Below are 18,704 nucleotides of genomic sequence, written 5' to 3' on the forward strand. Positions count from 1 at the left end.
GAATTTTTATAATGTTTTCTGAGGTGTTTCTTTTTTAGCCCTCTGATTTGAGCAACTGATTTACCAAATAATCCTCAGTGAAATGTACCGAACAAACAAATAATGCTCAATAATTAAGACGGGCTTATGGACATTGTAATTGAGATGTTCCTAAACTCATCCAATTGAGAGTTTGTGCAATGTGCAATTAAATTGAATCAGGAATTCCATACTGATACAGAGGCCTAGATCTCACTGTTCGTAGTCTGAGGGTGAAATTAAGGTAGAATTGTTTTTGTGTGTGTGTTTTATGTTGCTCATATTGGTGTTTGTCATCTTCAGGGCTCCTGAGATCATTCTTGGCCTGCCTTTTAGTGAAGCCATAGACATGTGGTCACTGGGATGTGTGATTGCTGAGCTCTTCTTGGGCTGGCCCCTCTACCCAGGAGCCCTCGAGTTTGACCAGGTAATTTCTCTAAAATGTCTCTCTTCCTGCATCCACCTTTCTTTCAGCATGTCTCTTCTCCTGTTTAAACAAATTTCATGAAACCTGCCTCATATTTCACCAAAAACACACTCACTCACTCACTCACTCACTCACTCACTCACTCACTCACTCACTCACTCACTCACTCACTCACTCACTCACTCACTCACTCACTCACTCACTCACTCACTCACTCACTCACTCACTCACTCACTCACTCACTCACTCACTCACTCAGAGTGTCTCTTCTTGATCAGGAGTTCTCCATATTTCTCCTCTTGACGTAATCTGTTTAGCACAGAGCCGTGGTATGTGCTGTCAGGCCCAAACAATCTCCAGAAGAATTTTCACGGCCGCTTCTTAGCGTCTGTGTTGGCGTACAAGTGTCAGCATGTGGGTGTTTTTTGTGTGCACTCCTGCTGCTTCTGTCTGAGCGTGCATGGTCTGAGTGTTTTCAAGTTTTCGGGCCGCACTCCTCCTGCTGCTGGGCCCCTGAATGCCCCAGGGTGAAACTGAGAGGAGGGGGCATTACCAAGTCTCTGTGTGTCTGCATATGTGATTGATACACTGAAACAAGCCTAGATTAGAACAGTGTTTCTGGGTAGGGTTTGGGAAGGAGAGTCCCAGCAGCTCCTGACTTGACACAGCGGTTTATAGCAGTAGCTGGGGGTTTGATGGGTTTTCCTCCTCCTCTTGGCCAGGCTGTTATCGCAGCTGGGTTATGGATCTCAAGATACCAACGGGTGCCATGAGCTCCAGTCAGTCTTAAAGCTACATGCCCCTTACTGCCCGTATATAACCCTGCATTATGCCTGGATGTCTTTTTAAGCCCGTGAGAATTTGGTCTGGTGGGCATAATCCATCTCCATTATCACACCACTATTGCTTTAACTATATGAGAAGAATATCAATATTTGGTTTCCGGTAATGGCGGATCAGAATGTACATTCCTGATGTCAGATTCCTCTGTTTCTAGATCCATTTGGATGAACAAAACTACAATTTTTTTTTACAAAAACGTCATAAAAAATAAAGTGCCAAGAATTTAAGTTAAAGGAGAACTCCGGCGCAAAATGAACCTTTGGTCTAATTACACATTGTTACCTAGTCAACCGTTATCTGAGATTTGTTTTCATGATTATCAAATGTAAATAGTTTTATCTCTAAAAACAGTTTAGCCTATAACGCTAGTATAACGCTAGTATATGGGGCATGGAGTAATGACAAATAAAAATCGCTTGTTAATACCACTAACAAGGCTAAAAATAGCCCACCACTAACACGGTAGCATAATGAGGGTCCCGACATGCAAACCGAAGCATTGAGAACTGTGTAAGTGTCCAGACAGTTTAATAAGAAGATATTTTATACATACAGTCAACTTCGCGTATACAGGCAGAAGCCATCTTTGAAAAACAGACTCTATCAGTCGATCTACGATCCAAATGCGATCCAAATGCGCTGAACTGTGTAGAATCTCATATGGTCCAGCGCATTTGGATCGGCGGTTCGTAGATTGACTGATAGAGACTGTTTTTCAAAGATGGCTTCTGCCTGTATACGCGAAGTTGACTATGTATAAAATCTTGACTGTATGTATAACAATGTATAACTTACTCAATGCCCTATATACTAGCGTTATACTAGCGTTATAGGCTAAACTGTTTTTAGAGATAAAACTATTTACATTCGACAATCATGAAAACAAATCTCAGATAACGGTTGACTAGGTAACAATGTGTAATTAAACCAAAGGTTCATTTTGCGCCGGAGTTCTCCTTTAAAGTGCCAAGGCATCTATTAGTAATACAAATGTCCATGAGTGCATTTGGAATTGACAACAATTGTTGTCAAAAGTTAGTATTTTGGCTTGATGTATGGTAAGACATTTGCATGTTATATTATTAACATTTTACCTAAATCAAGCTCAAATGGCTTTACAAGGTTTTTCACCAGTGAATGTCGGAGATTTGTGGTTTCAGTCATTAGCAGGCATCTGAGGCAGTAATAAGTGCATCGCATTATATTTTCATCAATTTACAGGTTACAAAGTTTATTGTAGATATGTGGGTGCTCAGTTTTTCCTGTCTTTTACATTATAATAGATGAAGTGCTATGCACAGGCTGTATTTGTTAGAACTAGACGGCAAATACTAGACTAAGGCCTCGTTTACACCGCAGGTCTTGATGCCCAATTCTGATTTGTTGCCTATATCCGTTTTTTTTTTTGTTGCCTATAAACCGTCCGTTTACACTTTCTTTCAATTGCGACCCATATCCGATTAATGCGTTTATACTTAACATATTATCTGGAACATCGCGCATGCTTAAAGGGGGTTCTTGCACAGATGGCCAAACGCAAAATATGCTTGTTGCTAGCTTTGCGATATATGATTTTGAGGTGGAGGAGGACGAAAATGGCCATCATTGTGTGCGAGAGAGTTCTCAGGACTGGTGGGAACATACAACAAGATCTCATGAAAGTGCGTATCTAGCACAATTTATATTTATTGTGCCATTTATACGGCAAAAATAGTTTTTGCGTGCATATGATACACACTGTTAACCCCTTGGGTAAGATTAGGGGTGTGGATTGTGTGTGGATTACACGGCATAAAGTGCGTATCATATGCACGCCAAAAAAAATGTTGGCATAAATGGCACGAGAAAAAACGGGCTTTAACGAGGAGCGGTGAGTCCAAAATTTTAAGATGAGCAAGCCAACCTTTGATATGTTGTCAACGTTTGTCCACATTCCTCTTCTATGCCGACACGACGTTTCGTCGGGCCATCCGTCCCTTTGCAGATGCGCGTCGACGTTGCTCTTGTCATTAAACCGCGGAGACGTAGCCTAATGCCTCAGAAAATCCGATCTGGCTGTTTACATGACAGTTGCATTGACAAATATCTGATTTATATCTTGATTTCTTTCCACATATGAATGAAGCCTGAAACCGATCTGGAAATATCTGAATGCATGCGTTTTATTCCTGTTGACACGGTCATAGAACACATCCGATCTGTGTCACAAATGAGCAGAAAATCAGAATTGGGTCACATTTCACTGACAGTGTAAACAAGGCCTAAGACTCTTCTCTGATCCTCAAATACATAAATCATTAATAATTAAAAATAATAATTCGTTACATTTATATAGCGCTTTATCTGAGACCCCAAAGCGCTTTACATAGAAGGGGGGGAATCTCCTCAACCACCACCAATGTGCAGCATCCACATGGATGATGCGACGGCAGCCATATTGCGCCAGAACGCCCACCACACACCAGCTTACTGGTGGAGAGGAGACAGTGATGAAGCCAATTAGTATATATAGGAGGATGATTAGGAGGCCATGATGGACAGAGGCCAAGGGGCAAATTTGGCCAGGATGCCGGGGTTACACCCCTACTCTTTTTCGAAGGACATCCTGGGATTTTTAATGACCACAGAGAGTCAGGACCTCGGTTTAACGTCTCATCCAAAGGACAGCGCTCTTTTGGCAGGATAGTGTCCCCGTCACTACACTGGGGCATTAGGACCCACACAGACCACAGGGTGAGCGCCACCTGCTGGTCTCACTAACACCTCTACCAGCAGCAACCTGGTTTTCCCAGGAGGTCTCCCATCCAGGTACTAACCAGGCTCAGCCCCGCTTAGCTTCAGTGGGCAACCAGTCTTGGGCTACAGGGTGATATGGCTGCTGGTTAGCTTTTACATTGTGTTTTTTGAACAAAGAAAGCACTGTACATATTCAAACAACTAGTTCTTGATTTACATTTGCACTGCAAAGAAGCAGAGACCATCTCAGAAATGTGTGCGGTACTTCATTGTAAAAGGACGCGGGTGGAGCTCCTGTCTGAGGTTTTGCCGACAGTTTCAGGATCCATCCACTAGATTAGTGGTTCCCAACCTGGGGTCGGCAACCCATATACTTTGAGGTAAAATATGGATATGAAAACTTTTTTATTGGTATAGTTTCTAGGAATGCTTAATGATCGGCCGCTGATCTGAACCAGTTGATAATTCCATACGTGGTCTCTCAGCTTGCCGATCACATAAACCGATCACATTTTTCCGAGGCGAAAGTAAACAATTTACAAAACTTTTGCTTATATGTAAACAGTCTGCCCATACAGGCTATTTTGAACAAATGTTCAAAAATAGGCTATATGCTGATGCTTAGACGTCTCCATAAATTAAAAGAACGTATAGCCAAATGAGCCTATATAGTCATAATATTATATCAGGGCAGGGATATTTTAGCGGATTCACTCTGTATTTGAATGCGTTTGTCTCTCCTGAATCTCTTGGACGTTGGTCCTCTTAGCAGCATGAAACATAAAACTTTTATTCAAATTAATAGATTCAGAACGCAAACAAAGAGTGCTCCTTTTTTTAATTACGATATTTCTTTAATTTTTTAACAATAATCAATCCAGATTGAGAACATGAAAACGCATATCAATACAACATCCCCACCCAACCAACTTAACCCCCGCGGTCTCTTAACAATGGGGTACATATGGATAGAAAAATTTACTGAAAAACAAAAAGCCACAACCCACAGGAATCATACAACCCGAATTTCAGCAATGAAAAATACAAAATGTTAGTATCAGAGTGCTCTCTTTTTAATGACTGAAGCTGCCAATCACTTCAGTTGCAGCGCGCAGATGCTGCTGTGCTCAACTCTTCAATTTGTGCTGTAATTAGAAACATTTGACCGTCTTCAGACTACAGAACGTGAACACAAATAAGCAAGGGACAGTTTGAAAGCAGCTGCCTATCAGTGGGTACCCAATTGACCGCTCGCAAAGATTTGCGCACCACAAATGACAATATAAATATTATTCCACCCGTCACATCAAATATAAAAAAAAAAACAAACGTTGACATAAACCGTCTTCTATAGGCAGTTTTCTCTTTCAGGTCAACTACTGTCATGACTGAGCAACAGTTTGAAAGAGACTTTTGCTGGAAAGTAAAAAAAAAAGTTACATTTGACACCTACACTATCGCCCCCTTGAGTACTGAGGTTTGTTACCGCCAAAGGATAGCAACGCAAGAGCACATTAAGTATGTTTAACAGGACGTCGCTACATCGCCTCTGAACAATTATATGTCTGGGGTGTCACCTAACTGCCTAAGGTGTGATTCCAGTCTAGGGACTAAAATGGCTTGTGGGGTCACACTCCTAATACACGCACCTCCTTCACTGGGGTGTTCAATTTAATCTTGCACAGCAAAATATATTTATAGCCTAAATGAACGCCCACTTACGGCACCAATCGTAGGGCCTCATCTCGCAGACATGTGAAGCCTTTCGTTTGACTCTGCCACTGTGTTATACCAAGTGGCTATTAGACCTTGAATGTAGAAGAAATGCAGGTAAGCAGACTGTGGCCCTGGGTGCAGGTTTGGACATGTAGGCATATTCTTCTAGTACTAAAGTGATAGATCCCTGTTTGAAAATAAAGCTGTTACTCTCAGAGGCTGAAACACCCAGAACACCCACAGGGTGCAGAATTACTGTAGCACTCACCAAGTGCCAAATGTGTGCAAAAATAAAACTGACTTACTAGCCAGTTGGCTGATAACATCCTTTTTTAAAGTGAATTAAAATGTTATGCATGAATTAAATGCCAATGAAATAACAACAATAATAATCTGTAATTACCGTACTTGAAAGGTTACCATTAGAAATTTAGCTGGGAAGCCAAAAGGTTACAGCTTTTATTGCTTTTACTCCTGTGTTAAGAGATTTGCCACAGATAGACCGACAGACAGACAGACAGCGTTGACAAAACCTGATGATCATGCTATCTAGCATTTGTTTATTTGAGAATGTTCCAAAGAGCACCCTGTGCACATTGTTTTGAAACATAATCTGACCTTTTGTCAACGTTCATTTGTCAACAGAGTCAATGTCACAAATCAAACTGACCTAAAAAATAGTGCTGAATCTTAAATATTCTTTTTAAAAATTTTACGTTATAAATTTGCTTTAGTAATTTTTATTTATAATAGATCTGCCACTCTATGTAAAAAGTGTCAGGTGTCCCTGTTTCTTAAAATTTGTAGGAATATTGCACTTTTTGAATAATTTTATTTTTTATTTGAATTTTATTTTGGAAATTTTAAGTACATATGATGTTTAAATGATCCTTGTGTGTTCATTGAGTAAAAAGCAGTTAAGTAGTCACTAGCCTATTTCTTGATTATTATTATTATTTTACTAGTGCAGATTTTGCTGTAAGCGATTTGTATACTTAGTAACTAACAATAGCTGTTCTATCCAGATTGTACCTTTTAATAGGGGCAAAAAAAGTTCACATAAAAAAAAAGAGCAATTGCAAAAATATTGATGAAAAAAATGTACATCTCTATATACTTTTACTTGTATCACCCAACACCTAGCATAAAAAGGAGTCAGTTGAGGTAGCTCAGCCATCTGGTCAGGGTCCCGCTCAAGCTCCTTCCGGTTGAGGTGTTCTGTGCATGTCTAATTGGGAAGAGACCCAGGACATGCTGGAGGGACTTTATCTCTCAGCTGGTCCGGGAATGCCTTGGGAACCCCCAGGAGGAGTTGGGGGAAGTTGTTGGGGAAAAGGACATGTGGGCACATCTACTTAGCCTGCTGCCACAGCGACCCGGTCCCAGATAAGCGGCTGGAGAATGGATGGATGGATTACTGGAAGTCAGCTGTGCTGAAGCACTTATTACCCAAACCACTGAAAGATGTTACCACGGCAGGAATTTCTTTATTCATCATTATGGACTGCTATGCTATGTGGTGTGTAATTAGATGTGTATGACTCTGACAGATATTGTAGAAATTTTCAACTGTCTTACCAGATCTTGCATAGCTCTGTTAAACAATAGCTTCTTACTTGTGTGCCCCACAGAAGAAAGACATTAGTAAATAGTTACTAAACTACACTTTTAAGTGTGAAGTTTCAGTCTAAAGCAATGATGTCACCTCGTGACGCCTATGTCTGGGCCAAGAAAAATTGCGCATGAACACACCACAAAGACTACAGCCAAGTAGCGCCTGGGTGAGGGGAAAATAACTTTCTATATCAGCAAGTGGTAGTAGTAGTTTATATTCTTCACTCCAAAAAGTAAAACCATTTTGAATATGAATCATGTTGGACTTTCAATTTCTTCATTCCAGACATGTCGAAAATATTTGCGTGTTGGAATGGTCAGGTAACATGAAGATGTTCAATTTGTTTGTCTGTGTGTGCCAGCCTGACTTATTTTTTTTTTCTTTTCCACTGGTTTGCTTAGCCGAACTGTTCAATTGGACAAAAAGCCGACATCGTGGTCTGACAAGTCCCAATGGTGTAGAACACACCACAAAAACTGAGCTGACAGACACTCGACATTGACCGACGGCTGACCATCGTCTTGGTGTGTCACTGCCTTGAAACTGATTTGGTGCAAATGTTCTCAACTTTTATTGTGTTGAATAATTTTGGATCAGGTCATCTTTCTCTGAAGTTTTCCAGCATGACGGGCTGTTTAGAAGAAATATGCCTGGGTTGAGAGGTCATGTAATCTGATTTTATTATGTACCACTGCAGCACTTCCCCATGTGACACTGAGCATCTAATAGGCCTTTCTCTCGCACCACAGTGCCGTTGACGTAAGAACACGCACAAAACGACCACACACACCCTCCTATAGGTTTCACACAAGCATGACGCCATAAATCCACCATTTCTGTGTGTTTCTCAAAACACGTGCTGCTTCAGATGCCTAGAAACAGCATGTGATCTCAATAACACGTTCAGTACGGTCTTTTGTTGACGTATCCATTTACGTTGGACAGTGTTAAAACATAAACAATGATTGAGTTCAGCTAGCTCGGTTTCACTCTTTCCCATCTGTCTCCCCTCAGATTCGCTACATTTCTCAGACGCAGGGTCTGCCAGGAGAGCATCTGTTAAATGTGGGGACGAAGACGTCTCGCTTCTTTTGCCGGGAGTCGGACTCACCGTATGCTGGCTGGAGACTTAAAGTGAGACCACGAACAATGAGAGACACACACACGCGCACACACACACACACACACACCAACACCAGAACACCTGTATCATGTTCACGATATAAGGATGTTGAAGAGATAACATGAATTGTAATTCACACTTCCAATATGTGATCTAATATTCAGCGGGGCTAGAATTTATTTTATCTATCAGGATTTTATTGAAGTGTGAAAACTTGTCTGTTACATTGATGGTTAATATTATTTTTTACCCACCCATGTTTCGGAGACAATGACCAGAAAGTATTTTGGCTTAAATATATCGAGCTACAATAAAACTTGAGATTTACAATTGGCCATTTTTTTTATTATTTTAATCATTTTTAAATTATTTCCATGTCATTACTGTAATGTGAAAAAATAATGATATTTAAATTGTATTTTACAAATTTAAGCATATGTCTTGAAAGTATTTTTTGGAATGAATTCAATTTAGGATAATAAAAATCACCATACAATAATATATCTTAATAGTCTTACAAATAGTTTTTGTTTTGTTTTTCCTCAAAAACATTTATTATTGCGTTTTAATGAAAGACTATGTTAACAAATATGTTTGTGCACATTAATGAATAATGCATTATATGACCAGGGACAAGTATCAAAATAAAGTGGGTCTATTTGATTTTGTTTCGTCTTTGATATACATTTGTTTCAGTCCACAGAAGAGCACGAGACCGAGACGGGGCTGAAATCAAAAGAGGCCAGGAAGTACATCTTCAGCTGTTTGGATGACATAGCGCATGTACGTATCTTTGGATCAGGATCAAAACACACAAAATCCCACTTTTACCACATCAGTCTTCAGAATCAACCACAATTCATTCTCTCCCAATGGAAAATCCCTGCAAGGAGAGCTGCTGTTACTTTACAAATGCGAATAGATATCTCATTTTGTGCTGCGCAAGTTAAAAGTGTAACATGAACAAATCACGTCTATTTCTCAGCGGGCACCTTTAAATTCACTAATGACGGCAAATGTGTGTCATTCCTCTATTTTATCCAGTAGAACCACATGGAATGTATTCCAAGCTTTATTATGTAAGTCAAATATGTGGAATGGTTTAGGTGGAATGTTTCCTAATAAAAAACAAAAACAAATCTTTCATCCCCTCAATACAAAAAGGACCTAAGTTATGATGATCAGTGAAAACACTGTTGGCAAGTTTTGTTTGTGGTCAACAATATATATTTTTTTCTCTTATGCTCATCAAGGCTGCAAAAATATTATGCACTATTATGCATGCCTCAATAGGAGTAGCCTACGTGAGTAACTATTTGTTGTTTTGTGTATTTATTTATTTTCCAGGTGAATCTAGTGATGAATCTGGAAGGCTGTGATTTGTTGGCAGAGAAGGTTGATCGTGCAGAGTTTGTGGGTTTGTTGAAGAAGATGTTGTTGATAGATGCGGAGGAAAGAATCGCCCCAAGTGACGCCCTTAGCCATCCCTTTGTTACCATGCAGCACATACTAGACTTCCCCCACAGCAACCAGTGAGTGGCTTTTCATTTCTCTGCCTTGTTTGTGATTCATTCCTTCTGACTTTTTCAGAAAAAGCACTTAGACAAAACTGAGGTTTTGTGTTCTGAATTATCTCTTTACAGTGTCAAATCCTGTTTTCACATCATGGACATGTGCTGCTCACGACCAGGCAGTTATGAGTCCCTCAGCCGGACCAAGGCTCAGTTTGTCAGGACTGTCCCGAGCACTGGTGCAGCGCCCAACCTTACTCTGCCCTTCTGCAAGGTGACTGGCATTCACACTCAGGTACTGAATGCATCATCGTTACAGTGCTGCTAGGAAGTTTGTGAACCTCTAAGAATATTTAGTTTTTTGCATGGCAATTTTCATTTGCTTTTAATGTTTACATTGTCCAATTCCTGCTTTGTTACCCAGCAACCTTGTAAAAACATTTTTTTTTGTGATGCTAGCTTTAACACTTTTCATGTGGAGGTCAAAGCTTTGCATGACGCATGTGCTGAAGGTCACGTGAAGGCCGCAAAGTTTTGCATTCCTCTTGCTAAAACAGTAGAGCATGGAGTCCATTAACTGGTGAATTTAATATATTTAGTGTAGAGCTATCATGATGTCATGTTTTCACTACACGATTATTGTGGCCAAAAGAATTCACGATAATGATATTATCATATCTACAGAAATTGCTGTAGACAAAGAACAAAAAAATATCAGTCAAATTTATCTTAAACTTTTGGCCAAAAAGAGAAAACGCAAAATAGACAATGAATCACACCAAAAATATGAGTGTAGTGAGGCAGAGAGAGAGAGAATTTATCATAACTGTACAAAAGCATACAAAAAGAGCACACTGTTGATCGACTAACACCCCAGTCTAATACCCCATCTTTTTTGCGTAATTCAAAAAAGTCCCACTCTGGCTAACACATTTTTTTAGCAGCATTTTTTGTCAGTCACCTTAATTTATATAGCGCTTTTAACAATATGGATTGTTTCAAAGCAGCTTTACAGTGATAATAGGAAATTAAAGTAACAGCGATTGGTTTGGCTTTACAGCAGCTCTGGAATAAAGTTATTGTCCAGCTAAAGTTTGATTGATTCACTTCCTCACAACGATCATTAGTTATTGACTTAGGGTCCGCTAACACGACATCGTTCTACCAGAAAACCCTTAATGCCATCCGACCGCTCATTTGCACAAAACAGTGCATGGTGGCTCGAGAATGCAAACCATGAAATAGGTTCCAAGCCTTGAAAAATGTATAATACAGAATTATCGCTTCCGCATAGCCACTTGAACTGGAATTATCCCCACAAAGTTTTATCTGTAGAGTGGTAAAGGGAAGGGAGGGAGGCCTTCACAGGGGAGAGACTAGTTGACACTTCAGGACTGCGTTGTCGTCGTGTCCAGGTGCAGGTCCTTCATCAGATTTGGATACGGCCTGGATCCGGTGGACAGCGGTAAACCTCGGGATAAAGAGAGAGACTAATATTAGCGTAGACGCAATCCTTCTTATGATGTACCAAGTACATCAGGATTTATGGGAAGTGTTCCCGGTTCCGGCTGATCTAAACTATGCTGCCTAACATTGATTTATAGAAGTCTATAATGTGTTATGTGTATGCTAGGCCAAAGAGATGTGTTTTAGTCTAGATTTTAGTCTAGATTTGAACTGACAGAGTATGTCTGCTTCCCGGACAATGGTAGGGAGACTGTTCCAAAGTTTTGGTGCTAAATAGGAAAAGGATTTTGTCGATTTTGATATTCTAGGTATTATCAACTGGCCAGAATTTTGAGATCGCAATAGACGTGAAGGACTATAATGCGCTAAGAGCTCACTCAAGTACTGCGGAGCTAAACCTAAAAGTGCTTTGTAAGTAATCAGCAATATATTAAAAATGTATACGATATTTAATAGGGAGCCAATGCAGAGTTGACAGAACCGGGCTAATATGGTCATACTTCCTGGTTCCGGTAAGAACTCTAGCGTGTCTTTGCTTTTGTCCATCATCTTTGACATAATTTTGTGAGGCAGTAGTAGCTACACACAAGGTTTCGGCTTTCAGCATTAATCCAAACGGTTTAGTTTAAATGTGCATTACATGTATTCCAAAAAAAACTTTAATGCGTGCTCAGTGTGCAGTTATCGTGTTCAGAACTGGAGAAAGTCCGCGCACCACTTTTGCACTTTATCGATACAGTTAATGTGTAAAAAAAATGTTTGCAACATTTGTAGGTACGCAGAGTTTTGGCGGTTGTTGTGTCGAAGTGAGAAAATAATTAATGTAATTTGAAAGATGTAGTCATTGAATTCATTTTGTGCCAAAGCAATGATAAATGATCCACAGTTTAGCCCACATAAACTTCTGTTGTGCTCACTGTGTGAAGAGTTTTGAAAAAGTGACCTAAGTATTGAGAAATGTGTCCTAGCGACTGTAAAAAGCGAAGTTATATTAATATTTATTTATTTGTTAAAAAAAAAACTGGTATACCTTATTAAATGCGGTTACCCGATTATACTCTTCCTTAGTAACTTTTTGCTACATACATTTTATAGAAAGTAATGCGTTACTTTTTTTCATAGTTAGTTTGCTTTTTCTAATAGATGAGAGCATAACATGAGAGAAACTCTCGTTGAAAAACAAAAAAACAGCTAGAAAGGAAGACTGTATATCTCATAGTCCAAACACAAAAGTATGTTGTTGTTGTTGTTTTTTAAAATAAAATATAGAATAAATATAATGTGTAATACGTGTAGGTGAATCTGGTGTTTCGCAGGAGCAAAACTTGTTTTAAATAAAACATTTTTTTTTATTTTATCTGTATGATTGCTTGTATGGTTTGCACACACTTTCATTTGTGCTGGATCATTTGCCCGTCAGATACAGTATTACATCATATATCCTTTAGTTTATTCCTCTTGCTCTGTCTTGCACTCCTGTCACTTTGTTCCTTCATTTTGACTTCTGTTTCTTGCCTTTTATTTTTTTAACATGTGGAAAGTCATGTTGACTCATACCGCATGACATGCTCCATTCAGTGCAGGTGATGACAGGCTGTCAAAACAGGACTGTCACAGCACACGGTGCCTTTCACTACAGTCATAAGCCTCAAAGGCTGTATTTTTTTAGGAGTGACAACCGCATTTAAATGCGGGAGTGGGTCTCCTAAATTATTGTTCCATATGTGTACAGAACACCGACTCGCTCCCAAATCTACAAATAACAAGGTCACATGAGACACCGCCATCTTCTAACCGTATACATACTGGGAACTATATTCTCAGAAGGCAAAGCACTGCTACTTCTGCGGAGTGATTTGCCCGTGGGGAGGAGCAGAGAGTTCGCTCCGGTGCTGCGAGCAAATCACTACGCTGTGACTATACAAATCACAACATGTTTAGGAAAATGTTGGTGTTATTTTGTCACTCATTTGGAGCAGTATGCTAGCTGGAGCCGTTTACCTCCAGTCTTTGTGCTAAGCTAGGCTAGCGGTGGGTGCGTCAAACAGAGTTACGGCACGCACAGAGATGAAAAGGGTATGTATGGACTTATCTAACTCTGGGGGATACGGTGAATAATCTAAAGTCCCAAAAAGTAGGCGTGTTCCTTTAACAATTATACATTTATTTAACATATTTTGTTGTTTTATTAACATCAAGTGACAGCGGTCTAATATACAGTGGGGCAGGGATTTTGGCCCACTCCTCCATACAGACCTTGTCCAGATCCTTCAGGTTTCGGGGCTGTCGCTGGGCAATACGGACTTTCAGCTCCCTCCAAAGATTTTCTATTGGGTTCAGATCTGGAGACTGGCTAGGCCACTCCAGGACCTTGAGATGTTTCTTACAGAGCCACTCCTTAGTTGCTCTGGCTGTGTGTTTCGGGTCGTTGTCATGAAGACCCAGCCACGACCCATCTTCAATGCTCTTACTGAGGGAAGGAGGTTGTTGGCCAAGATCTCGCGATACATGGCCCCATCCATCCTCCCCTCAATACGGTGCAGTCGTCGTGTCCCCCTTTGCAGGAAAGCATCCCCAAAGAATGATGTTTCCACCTCCATGCTTCACGGTTGGGATGGTGTTCTTGGGGTTGTACTCATCCTCCTTCCTCCAAACACGGCGAGTGGAGTTTACATTTACATTGCCCAGGTCCTGCCGTGTAGTTCTGGTCTGATCCCTCACCTTCCTCATGATCATTGATGCCCCACGAGGTGAGATCTTGCATGGTGCCCCAGACTGAGGGAGATTGACCGTCATCTTGAACTTCTTCCATTTTTCGAATAATTGCACCAACAGTTGTTGCCTTCTCACCAAGCTGCTTGCCTATTGTCCTGTAGCCCATCCCAGACTTGTGCAGGTCTACAATTGTATCCCTGATGTCCTTACACAGCTCTCTGGTCTTGGCCATTGTGGAGAGGTTGGAGTATGTTTGATTGAGTGTGTGGACAGGTGTCTTTTATACAGGTAACAAGTTCAAACAGGTGCAGATAATACAGGTTATGAGTGGATAAATACTTGTCATGCAATTAAATGCAAAATTAATTATTTAAAAATCATACAATGTGATTTTCTGGATTTTTGTTTTAGATTCCGTCTCTCGCAGTTGAAGTGTACCTATGATAAAAATTACAGACCTTTACATGCTTTATAAGTAGGAAAACCTGCTAAATCTGCAGTGTATCAAATACTTGTTCACCCCACTGTACCTGTCTAATATACCTGTCAAGACCGAATGCTTGGATATAATATACCGACACACGTGCAGTTTTCACCAAGCTGTTTACGTTCATTTAAGCCATAACCGATTTTATTTACGTGAGATAATCCACAAAATGTGCCTGTCTGTATTTGACCATTTAAGTGCAAAGAGAACTGAATTCAGGATTTTGTGCTGTCGAAGAGAGCGTTTCTGGTGTGTGTCATTCAGCGCGATACATCAAGTTATTTTTTTCACAACTTAACTGTGCATAATAACTTGATAAACTCTTTTTGAAGATCATCGTTAAATGTACACACATGTATCTTTGACATCTTCGCATCTTACCCGATCTCCTCCGCACTCTCTAATATCCCGCCTTTACTAACTGAAAGGTAATCGATAACGAATTGTGATTGGATGGTAATTTTGCTCTCCAAAATATGACGAGATTGGTTACCTTTAAATAGGCTATTCTCGTTTAAAAGGGCTTGTTCTTGTGATATGCTTGCAAGATCTGGCTGCACGAATGAGTCCGGCTCGTACCGCTTTCCCTGTGATTTCTTATCCCTGTGATAAAAGGTTAACTGACAACCGAATTTAGCTGCAGTGTGTGCATGGCCAATATAAGCTTTCCTCCTAAAAACAGGCTTTCAGAAACAAGATTTTGTGCAAGCAGTAAAGTAGTATGTGTTGTTGTAGTCTTTAATGCTGTCCATATAAATGACTCTTGTCAGTTCTGAAGTCTGGTCTTTCTTATATCTCACAAATTTGAACCCTTATTGCCGTTGTCACGGCAACATCGTTGACATCATGGCAACATGGAAAGGACATTTGGTTTCCAAGGAGAGACACGGCAGAAGAACTTTCTACCCACACCAAACTGACCTGAGATGGCACACGCTGATTATTGCAATGCCTTTTTGATGACCTTTTAAGCATAGTAGTTGGGTTTTTACGACACAATGTGGCTTGACTTTTGTAACTTTCAGTTTTGAAAACTGGTAAATTGAATTAAAAGATGTAAATTCAGTCAGCCATTCACAGATAGCTGGAACATTGATTGTGTGGCTACTGAAGGAGTTGCCCTGGTTACGTTCACACTCTTTGATCACTTTCACACTGCTAACACTTTTTGAGATATTCTGTACCCTGGAGTTATGGCTTTGTTGCTCAGGAGTATGTGAACTTTGATCTAAAGCCCTATTAATGTGTATATGAATGGGTTTATAATATAATATGAATGGGTTTGTAATAATTAATAATTTATATAAAAATAATTATTTAAGACCCTACAGGTAAATAGGGTTAACTACCGTAATAGATATCACCATACTTTCCACAGTTGATTAATTACACTACATTAAGTCAATTGTTTTGTATTACAAATCTGAAATCTGGTGTTATATGCACTGGAGGCATTATCTAATTAAACTGCTCTAATTTGCATACAATTTTAGGACAGAAATCTGGACATTGATAAAGCCAGGTTCAAAATTATTGTTTAATTTTGTTGACATATTATATTTAAAAGGTGATTTATGAAATCTCTTTTTATCACTAAAACTATATTAACCACTAGGAAAAAAATCACCATACTTTTTAGGAATAAAATTATATACAAACCCCTTTGTAAGAAAAAAAAAAAAACCCTGATGGGAATAAAACTGAAATGTTTGGTGTTATGCAAGTGCTAAAGTGTAGATGTCGGAGTCTGTACAGAGAAAACATTGTATTGTAATTGAAATACATAGATAAATATATAACGTGTTATAAAATAAACACTTAAATGTGTATTTTAGATGTTTTCTTTCCACTAGTCTGAACGAAGACAAGTTATGGCTGCAAAATAGACCAAAATCTCAGAATTATCCAGTGCTTGAAAAAATGGCCTCCAGTTCAGTAATATTCTTGGGTTTGTGTGCTCCAAATCCCACCAGAGATTTCAAGTCAGGTGACTGATGTAGAATCTTCCAGGACTTCTTCTGCAACCAATCCTTGGTGGTATTTGAGGAATGCTTTGGGTCATTGTCCTGTTGGAAGGTCCAATGTCGCCCAAGCTTCAGCTTCCTCACAGACTGCATGTGACTGTTTTCTTGATACTTCAATGAATCCATCTTGCCTTCCACACGCTGCAGGTTTCCAGTGCCAGAGGATGCAAAGCAGCCCCAGAGCATCACTGAGCCCCACCATGCTTAACTGTGGACAGCGTTCTTTTCAGCATATGCTTCATTCTCCTTCCTTCAGATATACTTCTGATCCACAGGGCTGAAAAGTTCCAGTTTTGTTTCATCACTCCACAGAACAGAATCTCAAAACTTCTCTGGCTTATTTATATGATTTTGAACAAATTGGAGCCAACTTTTCTTGTGCTTTTGGGTCAGTGGTGGTGTACGTCTTGGAGTTCTGGCATGGAAACCGCATGAGTTTAGAATGCGCCTTACTGTGCAAGCTGAAACCTCTGTGGCTTTTGCCACCAAGTTTGGCTGCAGGTCTTTTGCAGTCAGAGGGTTTTTCTGAACCTGCCTTCTCAGAAATCTGGTTGCAGCCATTGGCGGCTTTTTTTTTCTGCCCCGTCTAGGTATTGTAACCACTGTTCCTTTATCTTTGAACTTGTGCACTATGCTTCCAACGGTGTCTCTAGGAACATTGGTGTATCCTGTTCCTTGTTTGTGAAGATGATATCTTCTTAACTTTTTGGACCATACTTTTGACTTAGCCATATTTCTAACTTGCAGTCAAACGTGACACTCAACAAACCTAGCCAATTTAGCTCATGCAAACCTGGTGCAACAAATTAAGCCCTTTATGAGTTGCATGAGACAACAACTATTATGCAGATTTGTCATTTTAAGACTTAAACTCAATTTAACTTTTAATGACTTGAGTAAACCACTTGAAACATTTGTTGTGTTGAGCAATTTCAATGACTTTTGTTTGATTTGTTCATTGCAAACAGCTGAAAGTCTGTCAATTTTGCTAGTAAACCTGATATTGCAATGGGGGTTGAATAATTTAGATTGTATATAGCAAAATAAAGACATCGTTAGAAAAATAACTTTAACAAATTATCCTGTTCAAAAGTTTTCTTCCTTTAACATTGGTGACTGCTTGCAGCTGTTTGCAATTGTATGATTCTCTCATAATATTAAGAACCAAGCATGTCAACTTTTGAACGGGAAGCTTTTTGTATTTAAATATTTGTAGGTCTTGTAGTATATACAAACATTATGTAATGTCAAATAGTTTCATCAGGGCAACTGATGTTCTGTCTATTAATACCATGTCGCCCTCTATTGGACATTACTGGACATTAATTCACTTTAATGTGTGTCCACAGAAACATTTGCTGAAACTTTGAGGGAAAAAAGAAAAAAAAAACTATAGAATGAAGTTGTAATTTATTTTAGAGTATGTGCACTTTCAGTGTATGCAAGAATGAACTGAATAATATAAAGTCACTACATTGGTTAAGGTTAGGTTTAGGATTAGTACATAGTTTTTACCCAGTTATTACAGTAATTAATTACATAGTATGTACATGCATAAGAGGACTCTAAAGTAAAGTGCAACTGCATATGACCCATTTAATCTGTCATTCAAACTGTATGTTGTGATTTATTATTTTTTTCTCTTCTCTTTCTGTAGGCTTTAGCCTCATCTGCCCCATCAGTGATGCATCCTGGAATCCCTCTCCAGGCAGGAAGTGCTCAGTTTGGTGACTCTTTCCAACAGGCGCTTATTCTCTGTCCCCCGACCATTCAAGGTACTTTACCTTCAGTCATCAGATTCAAGCTAATGTTAGATCAACCACAATGTTTAACAGTATAACGATACTATAACTTTCCATTTATTTTTTTCTGTTTTGTCATTTGTCTTCATGTCAGTATTATTTGAGTAATGTTGATGTACTAATTTATTTTTGTTTATATTTTTACCTTTTTTTTTGTAACACGTGCTGGCAAAATGGTTGTAAATGTTGGTTGCATTGGGTTGAAAAGCGCACAGGCTTA

The 18,704-nt window shown here is 39.4% G+C and overlaps 1 protein-coding gene across 2 annotated transcripts in view; it reads left to right on the top strand.

The window, feature by feature from the left end:
* The window catches only part of hipk3b (homeodomain interacting protein kinase 3b), a 52,870-nt gene that overhangs the window by 22,933 nt on the left and 11,233 nt on the right, over positions 1–18,704 (top strand). For both annotated transcript variants that reach the window (XM_079620243.1, XM_079620244.1), the window contains exons 3-8: positions 322–445; positions 8,370–8,489; positions 9,175–9,261; positions 9,826–10,010; positions 10,122–10,284; positions 18,340–18,457. In XM_079620243.1, coding sequence (XP_079476369.1) covers positions 322–445; positions 8,370–8,489; positions 9,175–9,261; positions 9,826–10,010; positions 10,122–10,284; positions 18,340–18,457 — 797 coding nt within the window. The remainder of the gene's footprint in view (positions 1–321; positions 446–8,369; positions 8,490–9,174; positions 9,262–9,825; positions 10,011–10,121; positions 10,285–18,339; positions 18,458–18,704) is intronic.

Source organism: Phoxinus phoxinus (genome assembly GCF_949152265.1).
Source record: "Phoxinus phoxinus genome assembly, chromosome: 8".
NCBI classification, from domain to species: Eukaryota; Metazoa; Chordata; class Actinopteri; order Cypriniformes; family Leuciscidae; genus Phoxinus; species Phoxinus phoxinus.